Raw genomic sequence first — 27746 nt, forward strand, 5'->3', positions numbered from 1 at the left:
TCAATGATCGTCCCTACCTAAAACACTATCCAAAATTCTATAAAAGTCACTTAATCGTAATCTCTCTTGCTCGTATTTCTCACTCTTAATTGCTTTGGCACCAATCAATGTTTGTGATTATTAGTTATTACTTAGCGATGTTGGCTCATTCCATTTATCCAACAGGACGATTATTATTTTACTTCGATGGACTTACTGAACTAATACAAAGTTTGTCTCTATTTGTTCTCCCGTTAACGAAAGTTAGATAGGCTTCGGTATACACGGTGTGGCCTGTAACATGAGCAAAGAATTAAAACATAGGTTGTACTCCTCAAACGGTGACACTTTTGTTCAACAACTTTTAAAAATTGTGAAGTATTTAGACTCCCTATTTTTCATACAAAATAAATATTATCTTCAATGGACGCCATCGCCACGCCATATTATTGTGATTGACGTTGCTTGTCACGCCTTAAACATAACAAAATTCGCAATACATTGCGTCTTAGAATAAACTTTAAAGTGTAATAAAAATCAAACCACAAGTTATTTTTAAAAGTCGCTGAACAAATGTTGGTCAGTATGAGGAGTACAGCCTACAGTTTAATTTTTTGCTCATGTTACAGGCCACACCCGGTATAGGTACTATTTCATATTGGCTTACTACAGCGGCCATGTACAAGTACCTCCCGTAAATTGAAGTTGTAGATGTTTCGCTGAACGATGATATTTCGAGCGAGGGTAGTAGAAAGTCAACAACCTTTGGTGCAAATATTATCGGTAGTTGTTTCCGAAGTTAGTTTATTAATTTGAGCGATTGCTCTTGTTAAAACTACACTTTAAAACCCAAAAATTTATTAAAAGAAACAGCGAGAGAACAATTTTGCTTAATCACTAACGTCAAATCTGATTTTTCTCATCCACCCTCATTTGACTTTTATTAATAAAAACGGGTAGTTAAGTAAATGTTGCTAGTTGAATGAATGGAACCAGATTTGGATATTTTGCCTTAAACATGCCGCGGCCCAAGGACTATATGGGTCCTTTAAACCGTGGAAAACACAAACATCTTAACTATAGAGTGAGGATCTAAAAAACAAGACTATAAACTATCACTTAACTAAGGCTCTGAAGCAGCTAGAGGCAGAGGGCACAGTTTAGTAACTGGTCTCTTAAACACACGATCCTTAAATTGCAAGGATACTACACGCGTTACGCCGTCTGCTCCCGGGTGCTTCGCCACAATTCGTCCCAAAAGCCATTTACCACGAAAAACGATCATCTTTTACTAAGACAACTGTACCAACATTTATGTCGGGGTGATTTTGGGACCATTTGTATCGATGTTGCAACATAGTAAGGTACTCAGATTGCCAACGTCGCCACAGACTTTGTACCATACGTTGTACCTTTTGCCATCGGTTTAAATAGTCAGGTCGAGTATCAACGAAACTTTCTTCAGGGATAGTAACCGGTGCCTCGCCGATCAAGAAATGACCAGGAGTCAACGGGAGTTCATCAACCGTAGAACTAATCAACGTAAGAGGCCGAGAGTTGACACAAGCCTCGACCTGTGTGGTAAGAGTGCAAAACTCTTCGAAGGTTAAGCAGGATTCACCTACGACGCGTTTCAAATGTCCTTTTACGGATTTAACTCCTGCCTCCCACAATCCTCCAAAGTGAGGAGCACCAGGAGGAATGAAATGCCATGTTGTGCTGTCGTTAGCCAACAGTTGCGCGATTTCTTCAACGACAGCTGATTTGCTGTTTTTGAACGCGAGATCTAATTCTTTGGACGCGCCTACGAAATTAGTCCCACAATCACTCCAGATGTCTTTACAATGCCCACGTCGAGCAGTGAAACGTTTAAAGGCCGCTAAAAACGCAGCACTAGATAGTGAGCTTACTAATTCTAGGTGAATAGCTTTTGTGACCATACACAAGAATACACTTATGTAAGCTTTACAAGTTTTGGTGCATCTACCAGAGTACAGTTTCAGCGTGAATGGACCACAAAAGTCTACGCCGCTGGTTAAAAATGGGCGTGACGGATTGACTCTGCACTGTGGTAAATTACCCATCAACGGGGTCATAGTTTGGGCAGTTTGGGTAAAACAAGGTTTACATAATCTTAAAATCTTTTTTACCAAGTTTTTCGCTCTTAGAATCCAATATTTTTGGTGAACAAGATTCAATGTTAGTGAATTTCTACCATGTAGTGTTCTCAAATGAGCATCAATTACAATCAGGTTTGCCAAGTTACACTTGTGATGTAAAATTATAGGAGACTTCATATCGGGTGGTATCTGAGCATTTACAAGACGTCCACCAACTCTAATAATTTTATCATTGTCTAGGATCGGATTCAAAGAGTGAATGTTACTATTTTTTGGGATAGGCTTGCTCTGTGATAGCAATCCTATTTCATTTTCGAAGTGAACAGACTGTGACATTCTGATACAGGTTTTTAATGCATTTTTTATTTCATCAGTAGTGAGGTATGTCAGTTTTATGTTATCATTCCTTTTAAGAACCTTATCTTTACATAGCCGAAGAAATCGAAAGCAATAGGCTGTCACACGTATAAGCCTAAGTAGACTTGAGTATCTATTGAGGTACATGGTACATTCATTGGGTTCTGAGGTGCATAAGTAACTAACTTTTGCTTTCGGTTTTGCTTCGAGTGTCGTTTCAGGAATAGAAAAATTAGGATAACAAATCTCAACAGACTCTCGAAGAAAGGCTGGACCTTCCCACCATAGTTGTGACTGCATCAGCTCGTCAGGACTGATACCGCGTGAGGCGCAGTCAGCGGGGTTATCCGCAGACTTAACATGATGCCATTGACTACTATTCGTAACATTCAAGATTTCGGTGGTGCGATTACCAACGAATGGCTTCCAAGTATTTGGAGTTTTACGCAACCAAGCCAAAACTATTGTGGAATCTGTCCAAGCAAACACACAATTATCATCAATATTTAGACTAGATTTCACATTTGGTACCAATTTAGACAATAGGACTGCCCCGCAAAGTTCAAGACGTGGCAATGAGACCTGTTTCACGGGAGCGACCTTTGTTTTGGCTGCGACCAGGCTTACTTTTATCTCATTGTCCGTGATGACTCTGATGTAAATAACCGCAGCGTAGGCGGCGCAAGAGGCGTCACAAAAGCCGTGCAATTCAATTTTCACATTATTCGTGATCCCTAACCAACGTGGAAGCTGAATGGCTTGCATGTGTTCGAAATTAGTCAGGTAAGTCTGCCATTCAGTTTTCAGGTCTTCGGGAAGTTCAGAGTCCCAGTCCAGGCCGGCTAGCCACAACTTCTGCATAAACATTTTCAACACAATCACGCAAGGTGCTAGCCAACCGAGAGGGTCAAACGTTTTTGCTATCGCAGATAGCACACATCGTTTTGTAACAACGTTGTTGTCCCGAGGTAAGTTAACTACCAGTTCAAATATATCACTTTGTGGTTTCCAGGCTATGCCTAGAGCTTTCACCGAGACATCCATTTTAATATTCACTGAACTTTGTAATGCTTTTTGCGAATCGGGAATCTCACTTAAAACTTTTTCACTATTAGACGACCACTTATGTAGAAGAAAACCGCCACGTTTAAATAGTTCAGTTAAGCGACATTGAAGCCGTTGAGTGTCTTCTTCTGTGGATGAGCCCGTCATCAAGTCGTCCATATAGAGATCAGTTTTTAGAAGTTCAGCTTCAGGAAACTCTCCACGTTCATCCTCTGCAAGTTGATGAAGTGTCCTTATGGCAAGATATGGAGCACATGAACTGCCATATGTGACGGTCAGTAACCGATATTCTCTAATCGGCTCTTCCGATGACTCGCGCCACAAGATTCTCTGGTAATCAGCGTCTTGCTTTGAGATAAGTATCTGTCGGTACATTTGTTGTATATCAGCTACTAGACAGTACCTATGTTGTCTCCACCGTGTTACTAAATCTCGTATATCTTGTTGCAGCGGTGGGCCGATGAGTAGCTCATCGTTAAGTGAGTTTCCGTCTGCAGGTTTAGCGCTTCCATCAAAGACTACGCGCAACTTTGTAGTGAGGCTCGAGGCACGAAGAACAGCATGATGTGGTAGGTAATAAGCTCTATTCTTCTTTTCTGTTTCAGGGACGACCTCCATGTGACCGAGTGACTCATATTGCCTCATGAACTTGCAGTATTCTTCATGAAACTCGGGTCTGCGCTTAAACTTATTCTCCATCTGATGTAAGCGGTTCAAAGCAAGTTGTCTGGAGTTGCCTAAATTTGGAGCGTCTTCGTGCTTGAAGGGTAGACGAAGCTCGTATCGACCATCAGTGTTTCGAGTGTGAGTTTTCTTAAAATGCTCTTCACACTGTATCTCAGGTTGTGACAGAGGCTTCACGTTTGGTGAATATTCATGGATCTCCCAAAACTGACGTAGTAACTGATCAACTTCGACTTGTGTGTGCATAACAGTAACATTGTGAGATTGATGGCCAGACAGCGCAACCTCGCCGCTTACTAGCCAGCCCAATCGTGAGTTCAAAGCGACCAGAAACTCATTATGTTTTACAACTCCATCAAGAATAATATGTGCGTATACAACTGCACCTAATAGCACGTCGATAGATCCTGGCTTGTGAAAGTGTGGATCCGCAAGATCTGAAATCTCAGAAGAAGGCCAGGTATCTGATGGGAGCTCTTGTGATGGCAATCTCGAATTGATTCGTCTAAGGACGTACGCCTTAGCTGTGATTATGTGTGATGGATTTCTCATGGCATGAAAGTTCAACTGAACTTGTGATTTTGTTGTCATAGGTACAGGTGATATGCCAGTGATTTTTCCGTTAGCTGAAGTGCGCTCGAGATTAAGCAGTTGAGCTGCTGCTTCAGTAACAAAGTTTGACTGCGAGCACGGATCAATCAGTGCTCTCAAGACTATCGTGTCGCCGTTCCTCGACTTAACTGCAATTCGCGCAGTTGCCAAAATAACTTCCTCACTGTCGCTGTCAACCTCAGCCTTGTAAACTACGGTTGATGTGGTTTGGCTCGTTTCAGGTGTAGTGGCTGTTACAGTATCGTTTTCAGGCACTGTTGTGTTCTTGTTAGGGTTTGTGAAGTGCAACAGAGTGTGATGTCGTCGACTACATTTTCTACAGGTGGTGCTCTGCCTGCACGCGTTAACGGAGTGACCCTTTACAAGGCAATTAAAACACATGCCATTCTTCTTAATAAAATCCTGACGTTGAGGAACATCTAATGCGGCGAATTCTTTGCAATGACAAATATAGTGGTTTTGTGAGCAATAAGTGCATTCGCTGTTTACTTCTGTGACAAATGACTTCATAGTCGTGGGTTTTTGGGTTGTAGTATTTTTAACTAAGTCTTTTTTCTGCGGTTGGTCTTTTTTGTGTGTGACATTTACCATCTCCATAGATCGGAAACGATTTTCTATAAATGATGATAAAACGGTAAATGTGGGTATATCTTGAGATGATCCAAGGGACTGTTCCCATTGTTTATGTGTCTCTAAGTCCAACTTGGATACAACTAAATGTACGATAATTGCGTCCCAAGTGGAGGTATCCACGCCGAGATTGTCGAGAGAATTCAAACATTCCTTCGTAGTATCTAAAATTTCCTTTAAGCTTTTAAAACATTCTGTGTTCATCTTCTTTTGATTTAAAAGGCGGCTAATTATTGTAGTGACAATCATACGTTTGTTATTGTATCTACTCTCAAGTGTGCTCCAAGCCTTATCGTAATTAGCCTCCGTGAGTGCAAAATGTTTTAGAAGTTGTTCAGCCTCTCCCGACAAACTCGTTTTTAAATAATGATGTTTTTCAATCGTTGTTAAATGCATGTTGTCATGCACGAGAGCCTTAAATAAATCTTTAAAACTTGTCCAATCGTTATAATTACCGGCGAACTTAGGAATCGATAAAGGTGGTAATTTAGTTCTAATTGGAGTGGTCTCGCTATCGTGTGTTGTTAAAAAACTCTGCAAACTATTATTTGATTGTGGTTGACCTTGACCTTTCGAGAATTCTAACAAATAATCCTTTAATAATCCCTTAAATTCCAGGTATATGTTTTCACAATCCGGCTCGAAGGACCAAACATGTTAAAACTACACTTTAAAACCCAAAAATTTATTAAAAGAAACAGCGAGAGAACAATTTTGCTTAATCACTAACGTCAAATCTGATTTTTCTCATCCACCCTCATTTGACTTTTATTAATAAAAACGGGTAGTTAAGTAAACGTTGCTAGTTGAATGAATGGAACCAGATTTGGATATTTTGCCTTAAACAGCTCTGATGTTGTTTTGTTTACTTGGTAGCTAATAAGCAGTTATATAACGGCGGCGCCGCGTAACTTGGCGGTACTTATAATATTTGTCATTCGGAATACATTCCCAGTCGTCTCTTTTACTCCACGATTTCATAGACAGACTACGACTAGAACAAAGAAAAAGTTTAAATTTTTGAACTCAACAGTTAACCCGTTGTTTATAAATATAATCTGTGGTGCTATAATCTCGTGCTAGTCCGTCGTTTGAGACCACGCACTCGTCGTACCCTTTGCATGTCAAATTTTCTTTAAGCGCAATTACGCAAACCGAGTTAAACACGAATGTGCTGGAAAACCCCGAAATGCTAAATTATACATTGTTTTAGTACAGTAGTTAACTTGTATTAATTAAACTTATATTACTTATAACTCATAAAATGGCATCGTGAAGGTGATGAATTTGATTTATTCGAGAAAAAACCAGATGAAATAAATGTATCTAGAGGGAAACGCACCCATTTCCTTCTTAGTTCGCTGAGACACCTGTCACACGTCTGTTTTAGTGTTAAGAGTAAAGATAAGGGTGGGTAGAGATCAACGGCAGAGATATGTATCTATCTATAGATACGCAAACGTTCTATTTCGGAATATCCTTTAATCCTGATGGATTAAATGTCGCTCGGGCTACACCCTAATTTCCGAATTGATCACAGAGCGAGCCCGCGTCGCCGAGGCTCGACGACATCGTATTGACAGCTAATATCTTTCTCGACATTGTGCCATATTGGCATTTTTGGTATCTGTTTTGTATTTGCTACGTTAGCATATAACTTCCAACTTTATTATCTGGCTCTGTTTTGGATAACGAAAAAATGCCCGAAATTCCATAAGCAACAGGACGACTTATAGCAACGTGTAACGAATTTGGTATATCGTGAGTAATATTTGTGAAACATTACAAGACAAGATTTCTTTTTCAGCCGTCAGATTTTGACTTTTAATTTTTTTTTAAAAGAATGCTTATTAAGTACCTAATATCATGTCGTAACTTCCGTAATTTACTTTTTCGGCAGACCTCGTCGGCGATGGCGGGATAGCTTGGACTCCTTTTTGAGAGACTGGCCAGTTGTAGCTCAAAACTGGGACGAGTGGAAGAAGAGAGGGGAGGCCTTTGCCCAGCAGTGAAACACAACAGGCTCGTAATAATAAATAACAGTTTCTATTTAAGCTGTATTATTATTATTAATTGTCATATATGACTGCTGACATATAAATGATCAAGCAAATCTTGTCAGTAGAAAAGGCGCGAAATTCAAATTTTCTATGAGACGATGGACGATATCCCTTCGCGCCTACATTTTTCAAATTTACCGCCTTTTTCTACTGACAAGATCCGCTTGACCAAGTTTATCTAACAATTATCTTAACCTTAAGCTTCCGAAAATGTCTTCTTTGCTACGATAAGCTGAAAGTGGAGTGCTCCGGCGTAGCACTCACATATCCTTGTAATCTTCGCTCTAATCGCGACTACGAGCTACGGCGCGGACGGTCGCCAGCCTGCGAACTACACTCTCAGGCCAATTCGAGTTTTAGTTATTCGATCTGTTTCCTATATGATTCAGTACAGATCAGTCTGTCACTATCAAAAGTGACATTTCTTCAACCAAAAACGTCACTTTTGACACTGACAGATCAGTATCATATCGGAAACAGATCGAATAACTAAAACTCGAATTGGCCTGTCTGCCCTTCCGTGCGAACATGGGCGCCTTGATTACAGCTGCCCGGCTACTCTATTGTGCTGCTGAGAGCATTCCATGTGGAGCAATTTGGCCTAAGATGATATTATAAAACACTGTAAGCTATGCACTCGAGAAAGTAGAGTACACTCGTGAGCTCTATATTTATTATGGTGAAGTACCTACAAAGTTTCAGTTTATTCAACTTTTACTACTTATACATTAATTATACGTATAGTTAAAATAATAATTAAAGTAATTATTATTATTTTGACTATTTAATTAATGTATTGAGCTGTATTTTAGTTAACTTGTATTTGTTTTTATTACCTATAGATTTGTATTTTTCAATTTTTTGGTTGTTAATATTAGTAGGTAGTACCAAAGAGAATAGATAGTATAGAGGGGTCTTGTCTTAGTACATTTTGTAGTCACAGTAAATTTACTGCCATCTATCGACACACGACTAAAACTCAAAATGAAAACGTATAAAAGTATCAAAAACATGTATACATATATATGGATAAATTATTTTATTATTTTTATATCATTTTGACCCATGTTCATTCACTGATATCTATGTGTTAAAATTGTTAAATATGAAACGGTGTCGTCACGCCATCTAGCCGAGCATAGGCTAAAGGTGTGTGTGCCATCTATCCGAGAATGACTTTTTCTTGATTTCCGAGGCACGTTTTTTCCTTAGACTTTATTCATCTTATACGAAGTTACATATGTCTTTGGTAGTACCTACCTATTATTAATTGTCTTGTATTTTAGTTTACCATACAGGCGTATTCTAATTTTAATTATAGAATAAGTGACATTTCTTCCAACAAAAGCGTCACTTTTGACACTGACACATCTAATTCATATCGTTTCTAGATCTATTAATTGACGTATCTTAAAGTTCGAATCGGGCAGATGCCTTATATACCTACAGCAATTTGAATAGCGACTACGACTACGAATCTGAAATTCATACTTCCGAGTTAACATGGGCGATTTGATTACAGTTGTTGCCCGGCTGCTTTATTGTACCGCGGCGATCATTCCCAGTGGAACCATTTGGCTTAGGATGATACTATGAACTATGTAGTAACCCACTTGAGAAAACAAGGTATTTGCGTACGTTAGTTCAAAGTGAATGATAAAATTACAACAATATGCACCTTAAACAGATCAACAAGTCACATTTATGTATATTAAATCTCATATTCTACAAGCCAGTATTATTAACTTTTTACTTTTGGCTAAAGAGGATAGCAAAGGTTTTGTTTTACTTCGTAGTAACAAGTTTAATTTTGAATACCTAGACACATGACGCTTTATGGCGTTTATGTGAGAGCTAATTTTATAAAAGAGTATTTTTCCTGGCAGTGGAATATTTCGAATAATCAAATATTTTATTTATTAATTTTGTATCTGGGCATATTTTAATGGCTGCTATTTAACTGATCACCAGATTTAATAAAATTTAATACCAAAAAAATCTATTTTACCACCCTAAAATCATGAATGATCACCAAAATTATAACACCATTTTAATGTGAAATGATTACCAATTTTATTACATTTTACTATCCTTTTAAAGGAAATGACACCAAAATAATCATTATTAACCCAAAAATAGTCAATGATTACCAAATTTCAATCCCCATTTTAATGTGAAATGATAACCAAATTTTTACATCTTGCTATCCTATTAAAGAAAATGACACCAAAATAATCATTGTAAACCCAAAAATAGTAAATGACCACCAAAATTAGAACTCCATTTTAATCACTGACTTAATATTAGAAATAGACACACAGAGCGGAACAAAAATGTCAACAAAATGTGGATCAGAATGACATTAGCTGCAAATTTGCATTGATGATAAAAACGCTTACGTAAATTTTGAGTCAAGATAAATGTTTTGTACGAAAAAGAACTTACTGTCGTAAGCATTAAGTGTCAAATTTGTAAACATTATTACCAGCACTGTTAAAACTTTAAGTCCGATGGCACTAAACGTAACTTCACCTTTGTATTTACGTCAAACAACGTCAAACGAGAATAATGAACGAATGGAGTCCCTTTGGTACATTTTAATAGGTATTACTGTACAGAAAAACCGAAGTAATAAATGAAACAAATTTAATTTGATCGGGAGTTCAAATAAAATTAATTCATGGTAACAACCCGTGTAAGTTATCATAAAATAAATTTATAAATTTATTATATTTTCCTTGAAATAAATTCAACTTATTAAATAACTGTGTATTTTAGATCTACATAATACTCTTCGCACTTTCGTTCTTTGCAATATAGTGCACGGGGACATTCAGGTCGCTACTGGTACTGATTGGTTATGGTCTTTATCAAAAAAATCCTGTGGTTGTCACTGTGTTCAGACAGGTTTAACATTTACAGTTAGTCGATGTAAGCCCTTATTGGTCGTGTATATGTCGGAAACAGGGAAATGCGCCGAACACACAAGTGCCGTTTTGCCTTGTTTAAAACTGCATCACCCCTATCTCTTGCTATAATAGCAGTCCACTCTGCACGTCGCATAGGTTTTCTTGGAAATCTTGAATTTAAACATAATATTATATCTTACGAATTCCATATAAAAATAAAAAAGTATTGGCCTCACATCGACTCATTATATTTTTGTTCCTTCACATCCCTTCTTTGGTACTAACAAAATAATTTATTCAAAATCATGAAATTACCACCAGATTACATAAATTATGTAATGCTATCCAAAGAACTAACCGAAAGAAATACATTCCATGCTTTTTCCTCGTTTTATCATTGTTGTTTTTGCATATTTTTACGACCATTTTACGACATTGTTGACAACTTCACATTTGAGCGGTCCATACAAGACTAAACGAAAAAGTAACGCGTGATCTGTTTTAACGTTACTTTTGCGGGGCCATTTTTTGCGGCTGATTGGGTATCCAGTTCTTATTCTATATCAATGATTTTAATGTAAAATGATAACCAAATTTTTTAATCTTGCTATCCTATTAAAGCAAATGGCTCCAAAATAATCATTGTAAACGCAAAAATAGTAAATGATCACAAAATTGTAACCACATTTTAATTAAAAATGTGCAATCATTTAATATATCGTTATCCTATTAAATTAATTAATCCACTTCGTCACCTTTTTCTAGTAGCATTTTATTTCTGTAACAGTCGCAGTTCTAACCTAACCTAACCCACTTTTCTAGTAGCATTTTGTTTCTGTAAGGGTCGCAGTTCAAACCTAACCTAACCCACTTTTCTAGTAGCATTTCTTTTCTGCAAGGGTCGCAGTTCAAACCTAACCTAACCCACTTTTCTAGTAGCATTTCGTTTCTGTATGGGTCGCAGTTCAAACCTAACCTAACCCACTTTTCTAGTAGCATTTCTTTTCTGTAAGGGTCGCAGTTCAAACCTAACCTAACCCACTTTTCTAGTAGCGTTTCGTATCTGTATGGGTAGCAGTTGAAACTTAACCTAACCTACTTTTCTAGTACCATTTCGTTTCTGTAAGGGTCGCAGTGCTAACCTAACCTAACCCACTTAACTGATAGCAGTTTAACTTACTTTTATAGTAGATTAACGAAATACTACTAGAAAAGTAGATTAGGTTAGGTAGGTATGCGGTGCGGGCTACGGGGGGTTGAGCGGGAGGGGCTAGTAATTTTGGCATCAGTTTACTTTATTTGGTAATATGTATAAATTTTTTGGTAATCATAGTGGTTTATTTAGGTGAAAATATCGCATTAATTTGGTCTTCAAGATTTGGTGATCATTAATGATTTTTGGTGATCATTCAATATATTTGGTATTTGAATACAATTTGAAGTGCAGTCGTAATTAAAGTGGTGGTACTTTTGTATTTTTAGGCCTTATTTTTTTGGTGTTCAGTAATTTTTTTTGGTAAGCATGATTTTTTTATTTAGGGTACCAAAGTATTTTTTGGTGGTCATTATATTTGTAGCCTATTTTAATTTTGACAGAGGCGAATATATTTTTCCACAGTCTCCTGTTGACCACTACGTCGAGTCGGGATGTACATATTTTAAATTCACTATATTCGCAACTATTATTCATTAGTACAAATGTAGTGCATAATTATTTCCTTCTTATTTACTAGAGAAACGTACGAACGTATCTTGCTATTTCAGTCAGTCTCGGTACAAAAAGTACTGAGGTTGATTGAAGTAGCATGACAAATACGAACGCTTCCGAGAAAATACGAAGGAAAACAATTATGCGCTACATCTGTAACTCGGTTATGGAAGACAATATTGAAAATCATTGAAAACCCAATTAAAGTCGGCCTCGCATTTACGAGTAGGTATTATGAATCACAAGTTAGTGGTGAGAGGGGCCTGCCCATATCGACAGTGTCAAAGCCATTTGGCCGCGGCTCAGGACGACGCGCCAGCGGCAACAGGTCTCATTGCGCTGTTCTCGTGCTGACATCATTGTTCTTTATCGGAAATAAATAGCCACTCCACATCTATCTTAACTTACGTTTTACTTTCGTGGAAAACCTGACATGGATTCTAATTTGGAAGGAGGAGGTTTACTATTCATCTGGTTTATTGTGTATTCCGATTTGTCGAAGGCGCCTAGCCTGATTTGGAAATTTATTTTTTAATTAGTCCCATTGTCATCATATGAAGATGTGATGATGGAATCCTGGAAAAATCGAGGGAGCTATTTTAAATTTGTAGGAACACCTTTTGTGATTTTTTTTAGGGTTCCGTAACTCAAAAGGAAAAAACGGAACCCTTATAGGATCACTCGTGCGTCTGTCTGTCCGTCCGTCTGTCACAGTCTATTTGCTCCAAAACTACTGGACCAATTAAGTTGAAATTTGGTATACATATGGAAGTCTGTGACCCAAAGACGGACATGTAATAAAACAAATGAATTTTTAGCATAGGGGGCACTTTTAGGGGGAATATGAGAAAATTAAAAAACAAAGTTTGGCAAACCATATCGTGTTACATATGAAATGAAAGGGCTTATTTTGAGGATCTCAAATATAATTTTTTTATAATTTTGTCTGAAATAGTTTAGAAGTTATTTAAGAAAATAGGCAAAAAAATACCATTCCCCCCCCCCCCCCTTAACTCCGATACTACTAGGTCTAGAATTTTGAAAAAAATACACATAATAGTTCTTCACCTCTAGATGACAGGAAAACCTATTAGAAATCTACAGTCAAGCGTGAGTCGGACCTAAGAAAAAAAAACGCGTTTGGGATGTTTTAGGGACACAGCCGTAATGGTTTACGTGAAACGTGGTGTGGACAGCTTTTGAGAAGGCCGAAGGCCGAGCTACGCGTAGGGCCGAAGGCCCGAAGCGTCCCCCAGAGGCTTTTTGAAACGCACGGCCGCAGGCCGAATTGCGGGAGGTTAGTGCTCAAATACAGAACAATTATAGTACAAGTGTCTGAATGCGAAGGTCGAAGGCATGTGCATGCTTCCTGCAAAGGAGATCGTCGATTTTGTTCTATATTTTGCTAAGCGATTGGGCCCGCTCCATGAAATCAGACCCACTACTTACATGTACATACCTAATATAATTATGAAACGAATCGTTATAATTTCTAGATTATTAAGGTGAAAATAGAGCAGAATCACTATATAACGGGAATTTTGATAATTCTTGTGATAAAAACTAGAAGATCAACCTGAGTAAAAGGTTTAGGTACATAATTAATTTTAAATAACTAGTGTACAAGTTATTTAAGAAAATATTAGGCAAAAATTACCAGATAAAGGAGAGGGCTTTAGCTCCGAAACTGCTGGGCGTATATTTTGGAAAACGCGATAAATAGTTCGTTTACCTATAGATTACTGGAAAAACGTAATATAAGAAGTCTGCAGTTAAGCATGAGCCGGACTTAAAAATAAAAATTGCGGATAAGCTCTATCAGGGCCACAACCGCAATTGTTTACGTGAAACGTGGTGTGGACAGCTAGTGCGAAGGTCTAGGTCAAGCTTTGCGTTGGGCTGAAGGCCTGAAGCATCCGAGAGAGGTGCACCAAACACCAAAGTTCGCAAATTGAGGGGATATTTCTCTTTCACTCCAATGAAACCGTAATTAGAGTGACAGAGAGAATGCCCACAATTTGCGAACTTCGATTTTCGCGGTTATAGCCCTGTTACCTTGAAATAACAGAGATACCTACGCCTAACCAATGCAAAAATTAAAAAATAAATAATAATTGCGTAACTAACTATCCTCTGATAGCTCAGTTAAAAAACACGGAAAAGCCGGGGCGTGCCCCTAGCCACCCGTGTGTGGAACAATTGAATGTACCTACTTAAGAACTTCGCTTTGCTCGCTCGTTCGAAAATGTGTGCAGTACGGAACCCTTGGGACGCGAGTTCGACTCGCACTTGACCGGCTTTTTTTTATTAGTAAGTAAGAGCATTTCCTCTCAGATAGCTACATTTTTTGACGTGGATCTGGACGCTGATAAATAACATTGATGCACTGCATTGATGGCTATTTTGTGAAGTTGATATTTTTTGGTAAAGATTATTTAGGTAATTATTACTATTGTGTACGTAGGTAGAAGAACATAAGATATAAGTATGTAGGAAAAAACGAAATACGCACAGGCCTATATAAAGTTAAGGAAACAAAAACGAGCACGTGATTGATGCGATACAGAAGGTTAACGTGTTAAGCCGACGACGACGCGACGATTAAGTGATTTGTTTGTTGGTACAACAACAAGCGTGCCACGTCACGGTTCGATTTGAGAGGATATATAGAGCCAATGCGGCTGCCATCCACAAACTGCCAGGGATAACGAAATTACCTATCGAAAATATTTAATACCGTGTAATGTAAATTTCATAGCTCCTTCGTTTGATGTGTTTAGCTTAGGTATATAATTCAGACTATCAGCAAATCTGTTTAAGAAGTATGTAATAAAAAGGAGCAGTAGAGAATCATGGCCACTAATGGATTTCGAACAGTCCAGTTAGTTGTTTATTAGTAGTTGGACGATCGACCGGTCTGGCCTAGTGGGTAGTAGTGACCCTGCCTGTGAAGCCGATGGTCCTGGGTTCGAATCCCAGTAAGGGCATTTATTTGTGTGATGACACAGGTATTTGTTCCTGAGTCATGGTTGTTTTCTATGTATTTAAGTATTTATATATTATATATATCGTTGTCTGAGTACCCTCAACACGAGCCTTCTTGAGCTTACTGGGGGACTTGGTCAATCTGTGTAAGAATGTCCTATAATATTTATTTTTTTATTTATTTCTAGCACCTACAATACCTACATTCTGAGGAAGACGAAATATACCGAGCCATATATCGCAAGGCATCTTAAAGCATCTGCATATGCCTTGCGATAAGATATCGTAAGATACCAAAATATATATTACAGCTTCGTGTATGGACTCTCGTAAAAGATATTATCGCTCCGTCTGTGATGGGCTTTAGTCAAATTTAGAATTATGTAATAAATTGTCCCACTCCTGTTTTATCTCATTTACTTTTCACAACGTAATACACTATCCTTTTTATCCATACTTTCATACACCCTGTCTCTGTACTAATGAAGTGACAAATAACCAAAAAAAAGGATAGAGACAACAAGTTCAGTCGTTCTAACTTTTATAATCGACTTTATAAAAGTTAGAACGACTGAAATGACTAACAGGCCAATTCGAGCTTCAGTCGATTTGATCTCATTCCAGTCAGATCAGTATCATATGATACTGATCTGTCTGTGTCAAAAGTGAAGTTTTTGGTTGAAGAAATGTCACTTTTGACACTGGCAGCTAGATCAGTATCATATTGGAATGAGATCGAATAACTAAAATTCGAATTGGCCTGTTAGTATCAATTATAACAAATCAATTATATTGAAGGGGAATACAAAGCTAACGTTAGCAGAGACGGTGCAGATTGGAAATAAATGCTAGGACAAACGGATCTTACTCCGCTTTGATTGTTGTATACTGTTCGTTAGCTGTCGCCGCTGTCGGGTTGCTCGGAGTTGTAATCCCTAGACTTAGCAAGCGTGCCTATACGAAGCATTTATGTACGAATGAAATAGTGGGGATATATAAATTGGTTTTCTGTGTTATTCCACATATGGCCATCACAGTCAGTGGAGCCTAGTTGCTATCAAGGGGACGTCACCAACTTAACTCTTACTCGTAGAAGCCATTATTGACTCCGGAATGGTACAAGACAACAAATACCTAATGAGTATTTGGAGTGGCGGTGCACGTCGATTTAAATGACACAACACTTCTTGTTGTAGACAATATTTATTCGCCAAGCTTACGCTAAAAGGCCACAGTAACTTTATTATAAGAACTACATTATAACTAGTCTAATTTAAGACAACTTTATTCTCCCATCTCGAGTAAGTTAATAATCCTCTCTAGACTCCTTGTCAGTGTTGCCAACCATACAGCAATTACTTTTTCCTCGACATGAGGTCTGTTTGGATGCGTGGCGATTCGCCACACCACCCCCCCACGGAGACAATTAAACCACATAAAATATTTATAACAGACAAACAAAATTATTACATACCATATCATGTGATAATTTCTGAACCAGACAATATTACAATTAAAATTTGGATGCGTGGCGATTCGCCACACCACCCCCCCACGGAGACAATTAAACCACATACAATTTTATAACCGACAAACAAACATATTACAATTAAAATATTATAAATCTAACCTATTCTTGTGCTTTACTATCCTCCCTGCCCTAGTGACTATAGGTATAGGATCAGGAGTTGGAGAATGGATAGTAGGACCTGGAATGGGCACTGTCGCTGGAGAAGCATCTGGTGCAGGTGCTGCAGCAGGTAACGGCAGAACAGAAGTTTGACTGGGCTCCGAGCTATCTATGTGTGCAGGTTTTACTCTGTCAATACTGACGGTAGCCTCTCTGCCGTTTATATCTATGGTCAGGGTTTTGCCCTGCCTCTGTTTGACCAGATACGGGCCAGTGTAAGGTGGTTGCAGAGAGCGCCACACTGAATCGTCCCGGAGAAATACGTGTGTCGCGATATTCAGGTCTTTAAAAACAAATGAAGATGGTTGGGAATGATGGGCAGCGGGTGTGGCTCGTAGTCCTTTCATATGGTTTCTCAATCGAGTAACAAAATCCATCATTACCTCAGAACCTGCTGTTTTCTCTGGAGCAACGACGAGCTCGCCGGGGAGACGAAGAGGCTCGCCGTACAGTAGCTCGGCGGCAGACGTTTTCAAGTCTTCTTTAAGTGCGGTTCTCATGCCTAATAATACCAGCGGCAATGCTGTTACCCAGGTTTCTCCGTGGCACATGACAGCCGCTTTTAATTGACGATGCATGCGTTCCACCATTCCATTTGCTTGTGGGTGATACCCTGTCGTCCGAACGCGATTAGTACCGCAAACGTCCATAAGGCGATGGAAAAGGTTTGATTCAAACTGACGTCCTTGGTCAGTGGTCATCACGTCGGGGTCACCACTTTGGAGTGGCGGTGCACGTCGATTTAAATGACACAACACTTCTTGTTGTAGACAATATTTATTCGCCAAGCTTACGCTAAAAGGCCACAGTAACTTTATTATAAGAACTACATTATAACTAGTCTAATTTAAGACAACTTTATTCTCCCATCTCGAGTAAGTTAATAATCCTCTCTAGACTCCTTGTCAGTGTTGCCAACCATACAGCAATTACTTTTTCCTCGACATGAGGTCTGTTTGGATGCATGGCGATTCGCCACAAGTATATAAAAGAAACTATATGAGGGGACGGAATAATCATTCTATAAATTAAATAATGTGTGCACGTGAACTGTGGATTAGATAAAGTAGGTAGTAGTCTATAGTTAAAAGTCACAAGATATCATCTGGTCTGAGGTGCAAATACCTTAAGCGCGTCCTCGTGCGAAATGCCAGAGAACGGGGTGCCGTTGACTTGGAGGATGGAGTCGCCGGGGCGCAGCCCGGCGCGCTCCGCCACCGAGCCCTCCTCCACACGCGAAATGTACACTCCGACACCTGCAATCACTTTGTTGTAATTGCTAGAGAATATCTGAATCAACTGAAAAGTCCAGGGGAGAAAAAATATTTGTTTCTTTTTTTCATTCGTAAAGCACTTTTTTGCAGGTTATAACTTATAACCGACATTTAACTTAATAAAGTTTAATATAATTTAATCGTTTAATTTTCAAATACGTATCACTGTTTTCCCCCTAGACTTTTTAACTTCAATTTGGCTGCTTACTCTACCCAGTGTTTTTGTTTTACATGGTTTGCATTGCACTAAACCGGCGGTCGGCAACCTGCGGCCCGCGGGCCGCATGCGGCTCGTGAAACTGTCACTTGCGGCCTGCGAGCCTCTCTGGCTATGTAATATTGAGAAACGACAATGTCTGATAAAGTCATAAATATGAACAAAGTGCGGCCCGCGTCATCTTACTCATCGTTAACTACGCTACTAAAACTACGCAAAAAAAGGTTGCCGACCGCTGCACTAAACCAAAGAGAAACAATGTACCTTAGCACCAAACAAAATCGAACTGTCATTGGAAACAGAAGGCCGATTCAGAATTAACTATCTGTTACGCTTTTGACCTTAGTTTAGGTATTAGTTTTATTACCTTGTTTCCGCAAAAAGAAATCTCATTTGGATGGTTCACTGGAGAAAATAAGCAGTGTTATTATTAAAAATAATCAGAATATCATGCAAAAATAATGATGTATTAAAATAAACCCAAATATTAAAATCTTATCCTACTAGATGTTTTGCTGCAATCATGCTCGTTTGCGAGAAAATACCTATTCACTTTTAAAAATTCCTTTACACAATAACCGCATGTTGTAATTTTAAGCGAGTTTATTTTTTACCCGGGATTATAAACGGCGGCTGAACAAACCCGATACGACTCAGTCCGAGGCGGATATTAGCGTTACCTGACCTTATTCCAATCTTTTCCCGAACATTTCACTTTAGGAAAACCAGCATAAAAGTGACCTTTAAGGTTTACAACCGCTTTACATATTCAGAGATTTGAACCGACTGTTTGGTAGGTGAATAGGAATAGTCCCTGTGTCCTGTGCAGCCGAAACAGGCGCTATCTCTGTGAACCGGATATTGCCTAAAGCTGGCAAATTCTCCTAAATTAAATAGTTATTTGCAATTAATATTTCGAAAAAGTCGCGTTTTAAATTTTGATCATATAAATCTAGATTTATTGTAGCTGATTTAATAGGTTAAGCTCAAGCTGGTATTCACAAATTATCGTATGAACCTTTTTACTTGATAGTTGAAGCACCTAAGATAGGTTATCTGCCAAGAATATGACCCCGATTAAAACTCTATTTCTATTAACATATTCCAGAATTTAAACTGTCATTTCAATTCCTGAATCCTAACCAAACTATGTATTTGACTTTTATATCTGATTATGTATCATACTCTTAATCATAATTCTTTATTTGTCAGATGAAGGGTTGAAGATTTAGAGTTTCGGTACATTTTTGACAGTTTAAGAGTGAACTTCACCACTGCAATATGGCGTTATAACTTTAATTAAGTAATAAAAACCTACTGATACTGTTTCGAATGTGCAAAATCTCTAAAACCAGAAGTAAACACAGCGCACGAACACAAATTGTGTATCGCGTTACAGCTGTGGGTCATTGAATAGAACGCTTTGCTTTGACCCTTCGAGAGCTATTTATACTCGAGCCTCTCACATGGACGGCAATCGATAGCAGCTCGTCTGTCGGTTTCGGCGGTGATTAAGTGTTATCGCTTGTCGTACACGGTAAACATTCGCTACTTCACTCTACGCATGAGGATTTCATTTGACAGAGCGTAGCATTTAACGCCCCGAGGGGCAAATATAACAAATATCAAAATTTCAACCAATCCTATCCGTATAGCGTGTTATAACGTCATGGTCATGATTGTTGTGCGGTAATGAAAATATATAGCAAATATCACTGACAGATAACAAGTATGTATTAACAGAGTTACATATTGACAAGTGACAGGTTTTATGACATGCCATTATCAACGGTCATTATCGCTTGACAGAATACATAATGCACTTTTCCTAGTTTAGGTAAAAAATACGGTAATATATGTAATAACCTGCCAGTCTATTATGACTATTGTGAGAAATGGCAGTCCCTGGATTCCACGCCAGAGAGAGTTTCAAGGTAGTAGATATGATAACGTATCTATGAATAAACCATTTTGCTACTAGTTAAATGAGATTTCCATTCGCAGAATGATAAACATCGCATTTATTTTACATCTGAATATAAAGTTAACTATATTAGGTATGTGTGTAGATATAATATACCTATGTATAATCTCGAAAAATAAGTCATGAAAAATAAGAACACTATTTCATTAAAGCTTATAAATTATGTCAAATAAAACAAATACAATTAACGTGCTTAATTATACTTAACAATAACAAAAACTTCTCTAAAACATCTTATGAATAAAAAAAAAGACAAAAAGACCACGCTAACTTTGCACAAAATTGGCAGTAAGAATGGATTTTGGATTATATCCCTATAAGCTCCATACTTAACAAAGCACTTGGCATGAAAACTTAGCGTGGTCCGACTAGAATATTTCTACTTATGCGGGCTACATGTAAGTTATCTGCTTGAATTAGACCTGACGTATAAATGCGGTGTCTTGTGGTCGTAGTCTAAGTATCTACTTTTCTATATGGTCTTTCTGCTGAATACCAAATGTTTTCCTCTACTGTGTTACTAGGGATTATAGTGTTGTGGAGTTATAATGACAATAATTACGTATTCGATATGTGTTACTTACACATGGATCTAAATGCGGTGCCAAATCTATGAGATTTCAAATTACTCTACTCGTGTTCAATTGATTTCATGTGGTTCGATATCTATAGGTGAATCTAAAAGCGGTGTCTTGTGATCATGATCAAAGGTATAAGTCTGGCATTGTGGGTGTCTCACCTGCCTCCTTCCCACCTTTGACGCAAATGCCGAAGCCGTGGGAGTCGGCGGGGTCCCGGCTCATGGTGAGGGTGCGCGTGGCCGGCTCCGGCGGGTGCGCCGGCGCGCCGCCCGACGAGTACGGCCGCTCGCGCTCCCGCTCGCCGCCCCGATATATCGCCTTTACACAAATACACGCTATTACAGTTTTCTACCACTGCACATTCTATACTTTGTATCTTTAAGTCAGTGGTGGGCAAAGTACGGCCCGAGGGCCATCTGCGGCCCGCGAATGGATTTTATCCGGCCCGCCGACGGTCCTATGAAATAATTAGTATATGGCATTGGTCTATGATTATCACAAATCAAAATAAATTTTGGCTACAATTCTGGCCCTCCACTTAAATATGGCCCCCCATGAAGAAAGTTTGCCCACCACTGCTTTAGGTATTTAAATAAAAGTAAACAAAATCTACCCTCAAATGGGTCGTTAAGCCAGTTGAGGGTAGATGAAAACATTACACGATCTAATAATGTAGGTTAAAGTCAGGTCGTTCAGTGACTGATCCAGTCAGTTTTGTAATTGGTCGGTTAACCAATAAATGTTACAACTACCCGAAAATGTACAAATTGTTTGTTAACTTTTATTGAAATACCTAAAGACACAGACTTATAGAGGAACCGATTTAGATTTAACATCTTGTTACGGTTTTAACTGGTTTTGATACGAAGTTCACGATCGTCCAGCAGGCGTATTATGGATAATGGCTTTATCCACGTGATAAAGTAACTGTCACTTTTTAACACCGCGGGATAGAAAGTGACGGATACCGTTTTATCATGCTGTCACGTAGACAAGAAAGACCATCATATCCGTCCTGGTAATAATCGGCGCGCAACTCACGCTCGACTTTCACTTGATTTCGTATGCACCAATCAGGGTGAGCAATCTTCATGGTCCTATCAAAATAAGCTCAAAATCGTAATAAGTTGTTAAATCTGAATCGGCCTCTAGAAATATATTTAAAAAAAAAAATATAAAAATGGAATCCATACTTTGTCAGTAGTAGTAGTAGAGTAGTAGCAGAAAGAGCAGATTCGTGGAATATAAGGGAGCCAATTAATAGGTACATTCTATGACTTTTCTTTACGCACAGACTCTGTGCTCATACTTACTCATACTCATAGTCATTTATTTATAGTTTAATCACATATTACACGTCAAAATTGAAATTATATTAGATACATTTATATATATTAAATCCGAATATAATGTAACAGCTTGTTAAAACAAACCCCATGTACAAATGTTTAAAAATAGGCCTCGTTTCAAAGTTGCAATATAGTGAGAAACAACTTCTGCTCTGTTTCAAACTCTAGGGAGACCCGTAACATTGCAATACTTTCCTACCGCATGTAGTGCACAAAAGTGCCTCATAAACTTTTGCCACTGTTTAAATAATAGAAAACATAACTAATGCACGCATTATGCAACTGCGTACCAACCAACATGAAATCCATTTTACGGACTTTAAAGGAAATTTTATTTGAAATTGTTCAGTGGAATGTTTTCCACAGTGGCAGCAAGCAATGTAGAGAGGCTGGATATTGCCGGCGCTCGCGTTCATAAGCAATAAAGCTCCAGTATCTATCGCAAACAATGCTTCTCGGGCGCGTTTAGCATCTCAAAGACGCTGTACAAACTCCAGTGCCGCTCCGTCTCACCCCCGCACTTGAAGCGCCTCGTATTATGCTGCTATACCTCTTTATGAGCAATATCGGTAGGTGCTGTGGCAACTACGAATCATTTATAAATTTAGACGCTATCTAAGAGACTGTTGCATAGTTAACAAGGCTTTGTGTAAGAGTACTTAGATCTATTTCCAGAAGTGGGATAACTTGAACTAGTTAATAAGATTCGTAACTTTATACTAATGGAGCGTGTTTGTAGTTAGTTAACTTCATTAGTACGACCCTTTATAATATAACTAGCGACTAGCGACCCTTAAATCTATCGATACATGAAAACCGCATGAAAATCCAATCAGTCGTTTTTGAGGTTATCGCGAACATACATACATACAGACAGACAGACGCGGCGGGGGACTTTGTTTTATAAGGTGGAGTGATATATTTCGGGATAAGGTACATACCTAATACGTACTAACATTGGCTTGTCGAGAGCGTACGTGTCGCGAGACGTTCTAATAGTTTGATCCAATTATCACTATCGATCCTGTTAGAGATACAAGTCTCCCTATGGTTTCAAGTCAAGCAAGGTGAGCAAATAATAATATTATCGTGAGGGATCAGATGTGGTATTCAATATTTAAAAATCTTAGTATTTGACTTGACATCACTCGCAGTGCATCTTGCTTGCATTAAGAATTAATTAGTAGGTAAGTGAAATAGTGCTTCTGAATTCAGAATTTTTTTTCATAACGGCAATGTATTTACATTGAAGGCTGTGGCGTTTACATACTCAAAATACAAACAATATGATCGCATAAGTAAAAAGATCCTGACAATCCCAAAGCTTCACTTGTAATACTCGTAGCATTATTATATGACAAAAAAAAAATATTTCAGACAAGCTCGTAAAAAACAACGTTTTTATTAAATTAGCTCTACAACTGACTTGAACTATGGTTACCTACTTATCGTAAAATCCGGTGGTGGCAGTCCGCCAGATCCCGAATTCCATGCGCAACCCTCGGATAAGATAGCGTGCGGCGAGTGGGTATTTGTCCGTTTATCTAACTCAATATGCAAATGCATCTAATATATTTACTCTGAGTTTGATATAAACATTATATCATGGGATACCTTCAACAGTGAAATGAAAATAGTTATTTGTTTTACAAGGGGGCACAGTTGTTGTTTAACCGCTCGGGCTAATATTGATACCCGAGTAAGCGAAAGATTCCAAAATTGAATTGGTTCGAGAAGTGGAATCTTGAGCGTTGCGAGGGTTTCAAGGCACGAGGGTTAAACAAATTTTGCCACCGAGTGAAACACAACATTTTTCACCACACCAACGCAAGGAAAATCCCAACTGTAAAACATCAAAAAAATCAAATCAAATCCAAATGAATGTTATTATTTTATTAAATATTTATCATCCAAAATCATCATTTAAAAGTCCATTCCATCAGCCAACCTGATGAGCAAACTCAAAATTTGCATAATATTACTTTGCCTCACATGTGAATAAAATACAACTTTCTTATCAGTTTTTGAAGTGCAAAGTAAGTCTTTCCGAGCTGGTGTGGTGAAAAGATACTTTAATATAATTTGGAAAATAATTAGAGTTTTTATTTAGTCCGTTTAGCCCAAATAATCTACGAAGTTTTTAACTAATGCGGTTGGAAAAAAATATTGTGTTCAGCTACGGACTAGTTGAAGGCTTAGATGCATAAAGCTGATAGGTATAATATGTTAAATAGGTACTTAAGTAAAAACCGGCCAAGTGCGAGTCGGACTCGCGTTCCAAGGGTTCCGTACATTACCCAATTTTTAACAATGTATTTTTATATGTGAAATGCGAGTGAATTTCCTTTAAAAAAACCCGTAGGGGTCGGATCAAAAACTAAGTAATTAGTCCGACTCACGCTTGACTGCATATTCCTAATAGGTTTTCCTGTCATCTATAGGTAAAGAACTAATTTTGTATATTTTTTTCAAAATGTAATTAAGGATTGGTAATTTTTTGGCTATTTTAATAAATAACTCCTAAACTATTTATTTTAAAATTACAAAAAAAATATTTGAGATTCTCAAAATGAGCTCTTTTATTTGATACACGATATAGTTTTAAAAACTTTATTTTTTAATTTTCTCATTTACCCCCCAAAAGTGGCCTCCATGTTTAAAATTCATTTGTTTACGTAAGATGTCCGTCTTTGGGTCACGAATTTACATATGTGTACCAAATTTCAACTTAATTGGTACAGTACTTTTGGAGAAAATGGGCTGTGACAGACGGACAGACAGACGCACGAGTGATCCTATAAGGGTTCCGTTTTTTCCTTTTGAGGTACGGAACCCTAAAAATTGTCTAGTTTTAGTCCCAGAACTCAGCTACGTATGTACTTACAGTAGAACCCGTTTAATACGATCACGTTTAATACGATTTCCCGCATAATACGCCATTTTACGCCGGTCCCTACAACTTTAGGCCTATTTTCATACATTTTTCACGGTTAATACGACTCGCGTCCCGCTTAATACGCCATCTAAAATTCCAGTTACGCACCATCTGCTTTTGTGTTATTGACATAACCGTCGTAAGGTCGTATTGTTTTGCAATACGCCGTTAGCCAACATTTTTTAATGCGTTTATTACCTACCTTAGATTTTTTGTTTTGTCTAATATCTTTTGTCGCGCCCTTTTCGGCATGAGAATGCTATGCCATCTGCTTCACGGTTATGGACCACGTAGTGCAAGTTATCGCTCCCAGATTTTTATTTGCAGTTAGTTACTCCACGATTTTCTAGCTGAGCCTATCGTCAGTGTTCCTAGATTAAAGTGTGAGTGTGAACTTATACCTACCTACCTACACTTAGATATCATTCGCTCACTATCACCGCTATGGTTTTTGTACTATGAAATAATACTAGTTTTTTATTCACGTTTAATACGATTTCCCGTTTAAGACGCTTTTTTTGCTAGGTCTCCTCAGAATCGTATTAAGCGGGTTCTACTGTATATCTATAGATGCAAACATGTACATTTTACACAGACATTTCCTTGTTCCAGACTAGACGTTTGTAAGATATTATTTTTACCGATCAATGCCTTTGACGGTGCTAACACTTTCAGTGCCAGGCTCACCATATTCATTAGTAATGTAGGTATCACTTTTAATTTTGACACGAATATAACGTCGGGTGACAAGCAAAAGTCACTAACTAACACCATTGAAATTATTGGACAATAAACCGTGTTACAAGTGTAATAAAGTGCATTGTTACTTTAATTTTTTGATAGTACTTAGTGACTTTTGCTTGTCTCCCGACGATAAGAACATAAAATTGATAAATTATTGTAAGATACAGTTAATTAAATTACCTCATAATGCTCGAACGAATCCAATTTGGAGGTACTTGGTAGACTGCGTGATGGAACGGCACAGCGGTATAAAACATCACGCACTTACTTAAATATTTCAACACTCCATCTTGGTAAGCTTAGGTATAACTGGCAAATTTCATATAATATGAAACGTAATAACTACGATACTGTTATAAGCTTATAAGTATGTAAAATTTTATATTGTTTTAAAATTTCAAGGAATCAATATCGTGAGTCAGCCTTAACGGTTATACGGCGATACTTTTCCTAGAATTCGTTACAGATATTCACAAGCCCGGCCAGCACTGATTGACTCTGAAATACTTGAAAATAATGGTACGCTAACTTTAACACAAGCATAAAACTAATGCGAGTTTATAAAAAGCTCTATAAATCCATATAAATTATTAAAAAATGTGGTCCACTTTTTTAAATACAGGCAGTTAAAGAGTTCGTAAGTAGAAAAGCGGCGTGTATGTGCCGTCGCCGACCGTCGACTGACTATGATGATGACGTTACTGTCCATTACCAGCCGCGGGCAGTGGCATCTGATGGACATGCCTTAATGTGCGGGAATTTTAATAACACAAAGCGAAGGATAATGAATGACCCGCTTTTGGGAATATTTTGTTCTTAATTATTTACCGTTAAAATTATAGGACACATACCTAAAGACTAACTATTAAAGTTTTTTGCGATATTTTAAATATTTTTTCTACTCGTGTACTTTTCTCATTCTGTCTCTGTCATTTACATGGTCACGAACGAACATATAAGGGCATACATTATTAATACTCCTTATAAGTCTATAGTCTATTGCCCAAAAAAGCACTTGTGTCGTTTTAGAGACATTACGACACGGTAAGCTAGTGCGGAGTAGCAGGTGCCACATACCGACACATTGCTACCAACGTGACAAACGATTGAATGCATACGGTTTTTATAAAAAGAAATCAAATTTGTACTAAGTTCATTGCTACAAAAATAAATGATTTTAGAGTACACAGTACAACGAGCTATATTTATGTAAGTACATTTTATATTTTTGCATTGAAACTGAATAATATTTAATTCTCCTTTTTCTTGTTACAGGTTGCAGTAATATTTGGTATTATGGGTGCTTGTCGCTGACAAGAGCTACATACATATAGTAGGTAATACCTACTATCCAAAATTTACATTTACATTTTCATAAATAAAATTTTATTTATAATTTTTTGTATTTTATTTAATATTGCCTACTCATAGAAAAAGCATTGTATGCAACGTTGTATAAGTAGTCAAAAAATGCTCATGGCGTATTTATTAACAATGTTCGCCTTCGGCTCACGTTGTTACCCACGCCACTCACATTTTTTGACCCCTCTTATAAAACTGTTGCATAAAATACTATTAAGATATAAGCTTGACGAACATTTATTGCAACACACTGTTTAATGCGCTACAACTTTAGAATGTGCTTAAATTTTGCATATTATAAAATATAACAGAAACGTCACAAATCAAGTGCGCTTTAAGTTCCTGCCAACCACACATCGGCCCACGTCGGATTAATTTAACGTGCCGCACCGCTCTATGAAAAAGGACGTGAAAAAATGTTTTATTGTATGTGGTCATGTCCACCGTTTCATTCCTCCCTAAATGGCTGGCACTGCTGTAATGAATAAAGTAACAGTATCG

General features: G+C 37.9%; 1 protein-coding gene and 1 long non-coding RNA gene across 10 annotated transcripts in view; one reads left to right on the forward strand and one right to left on the reverse strand.

Annotated features, from left to right (window-relative positions):
* LOC134790559 (whirlin) overlaps nt 1-27746 on the reverse strand; it is a 130399-nt gene that overhangs the window by 66380 nt on the left and 36273 nt on the right. For 8 of the 9 annotated variants that reach the window (XM_063761398.1, XM_063761397.1, XM_063761393.1 and 5 more), the window contains exons 5-6: nt 21014-21173; nt 17925-18055 (exon numbers count right to left, since the gene is read on the reverse strand). In XM_063761398.1, coding sequence (XP_063617468.1) covers nt 17925-18055; nt 21014-21173 — 291 coding nt within the window. The remainder of the gene's footprint in view (nt 1-17924; nt 18056-21013; nt 21174-27746) is intronic. The other variant, XM_063761396.1, reaches the window with a different exon arrangement.
* On the forward strand, nt 23841-24031 carry LOC134790576 (uncharacterized). The gene is made up of 2 exons (XR_010144198.1): nt 23841-23871; nt 23915-24031. It is a non-coding gene; the product is annotated as an uncharacterized LOC134790576 (long non-coding RNA).

This window comes from Cydia splendana, chromosome 5 (assembly GCF_910591565.1).
Source record: "Cydia splendana chromosome 5, ilCydSple1.2, whole genome shotgun sequence".
Taxonomy (NCBI): domain Eukaryota; kingdom Metazoa; phylum Arthropoda; class Insecta; order Lepidoptera; family Tortricidae; genus Cydia; species Cydia splendana.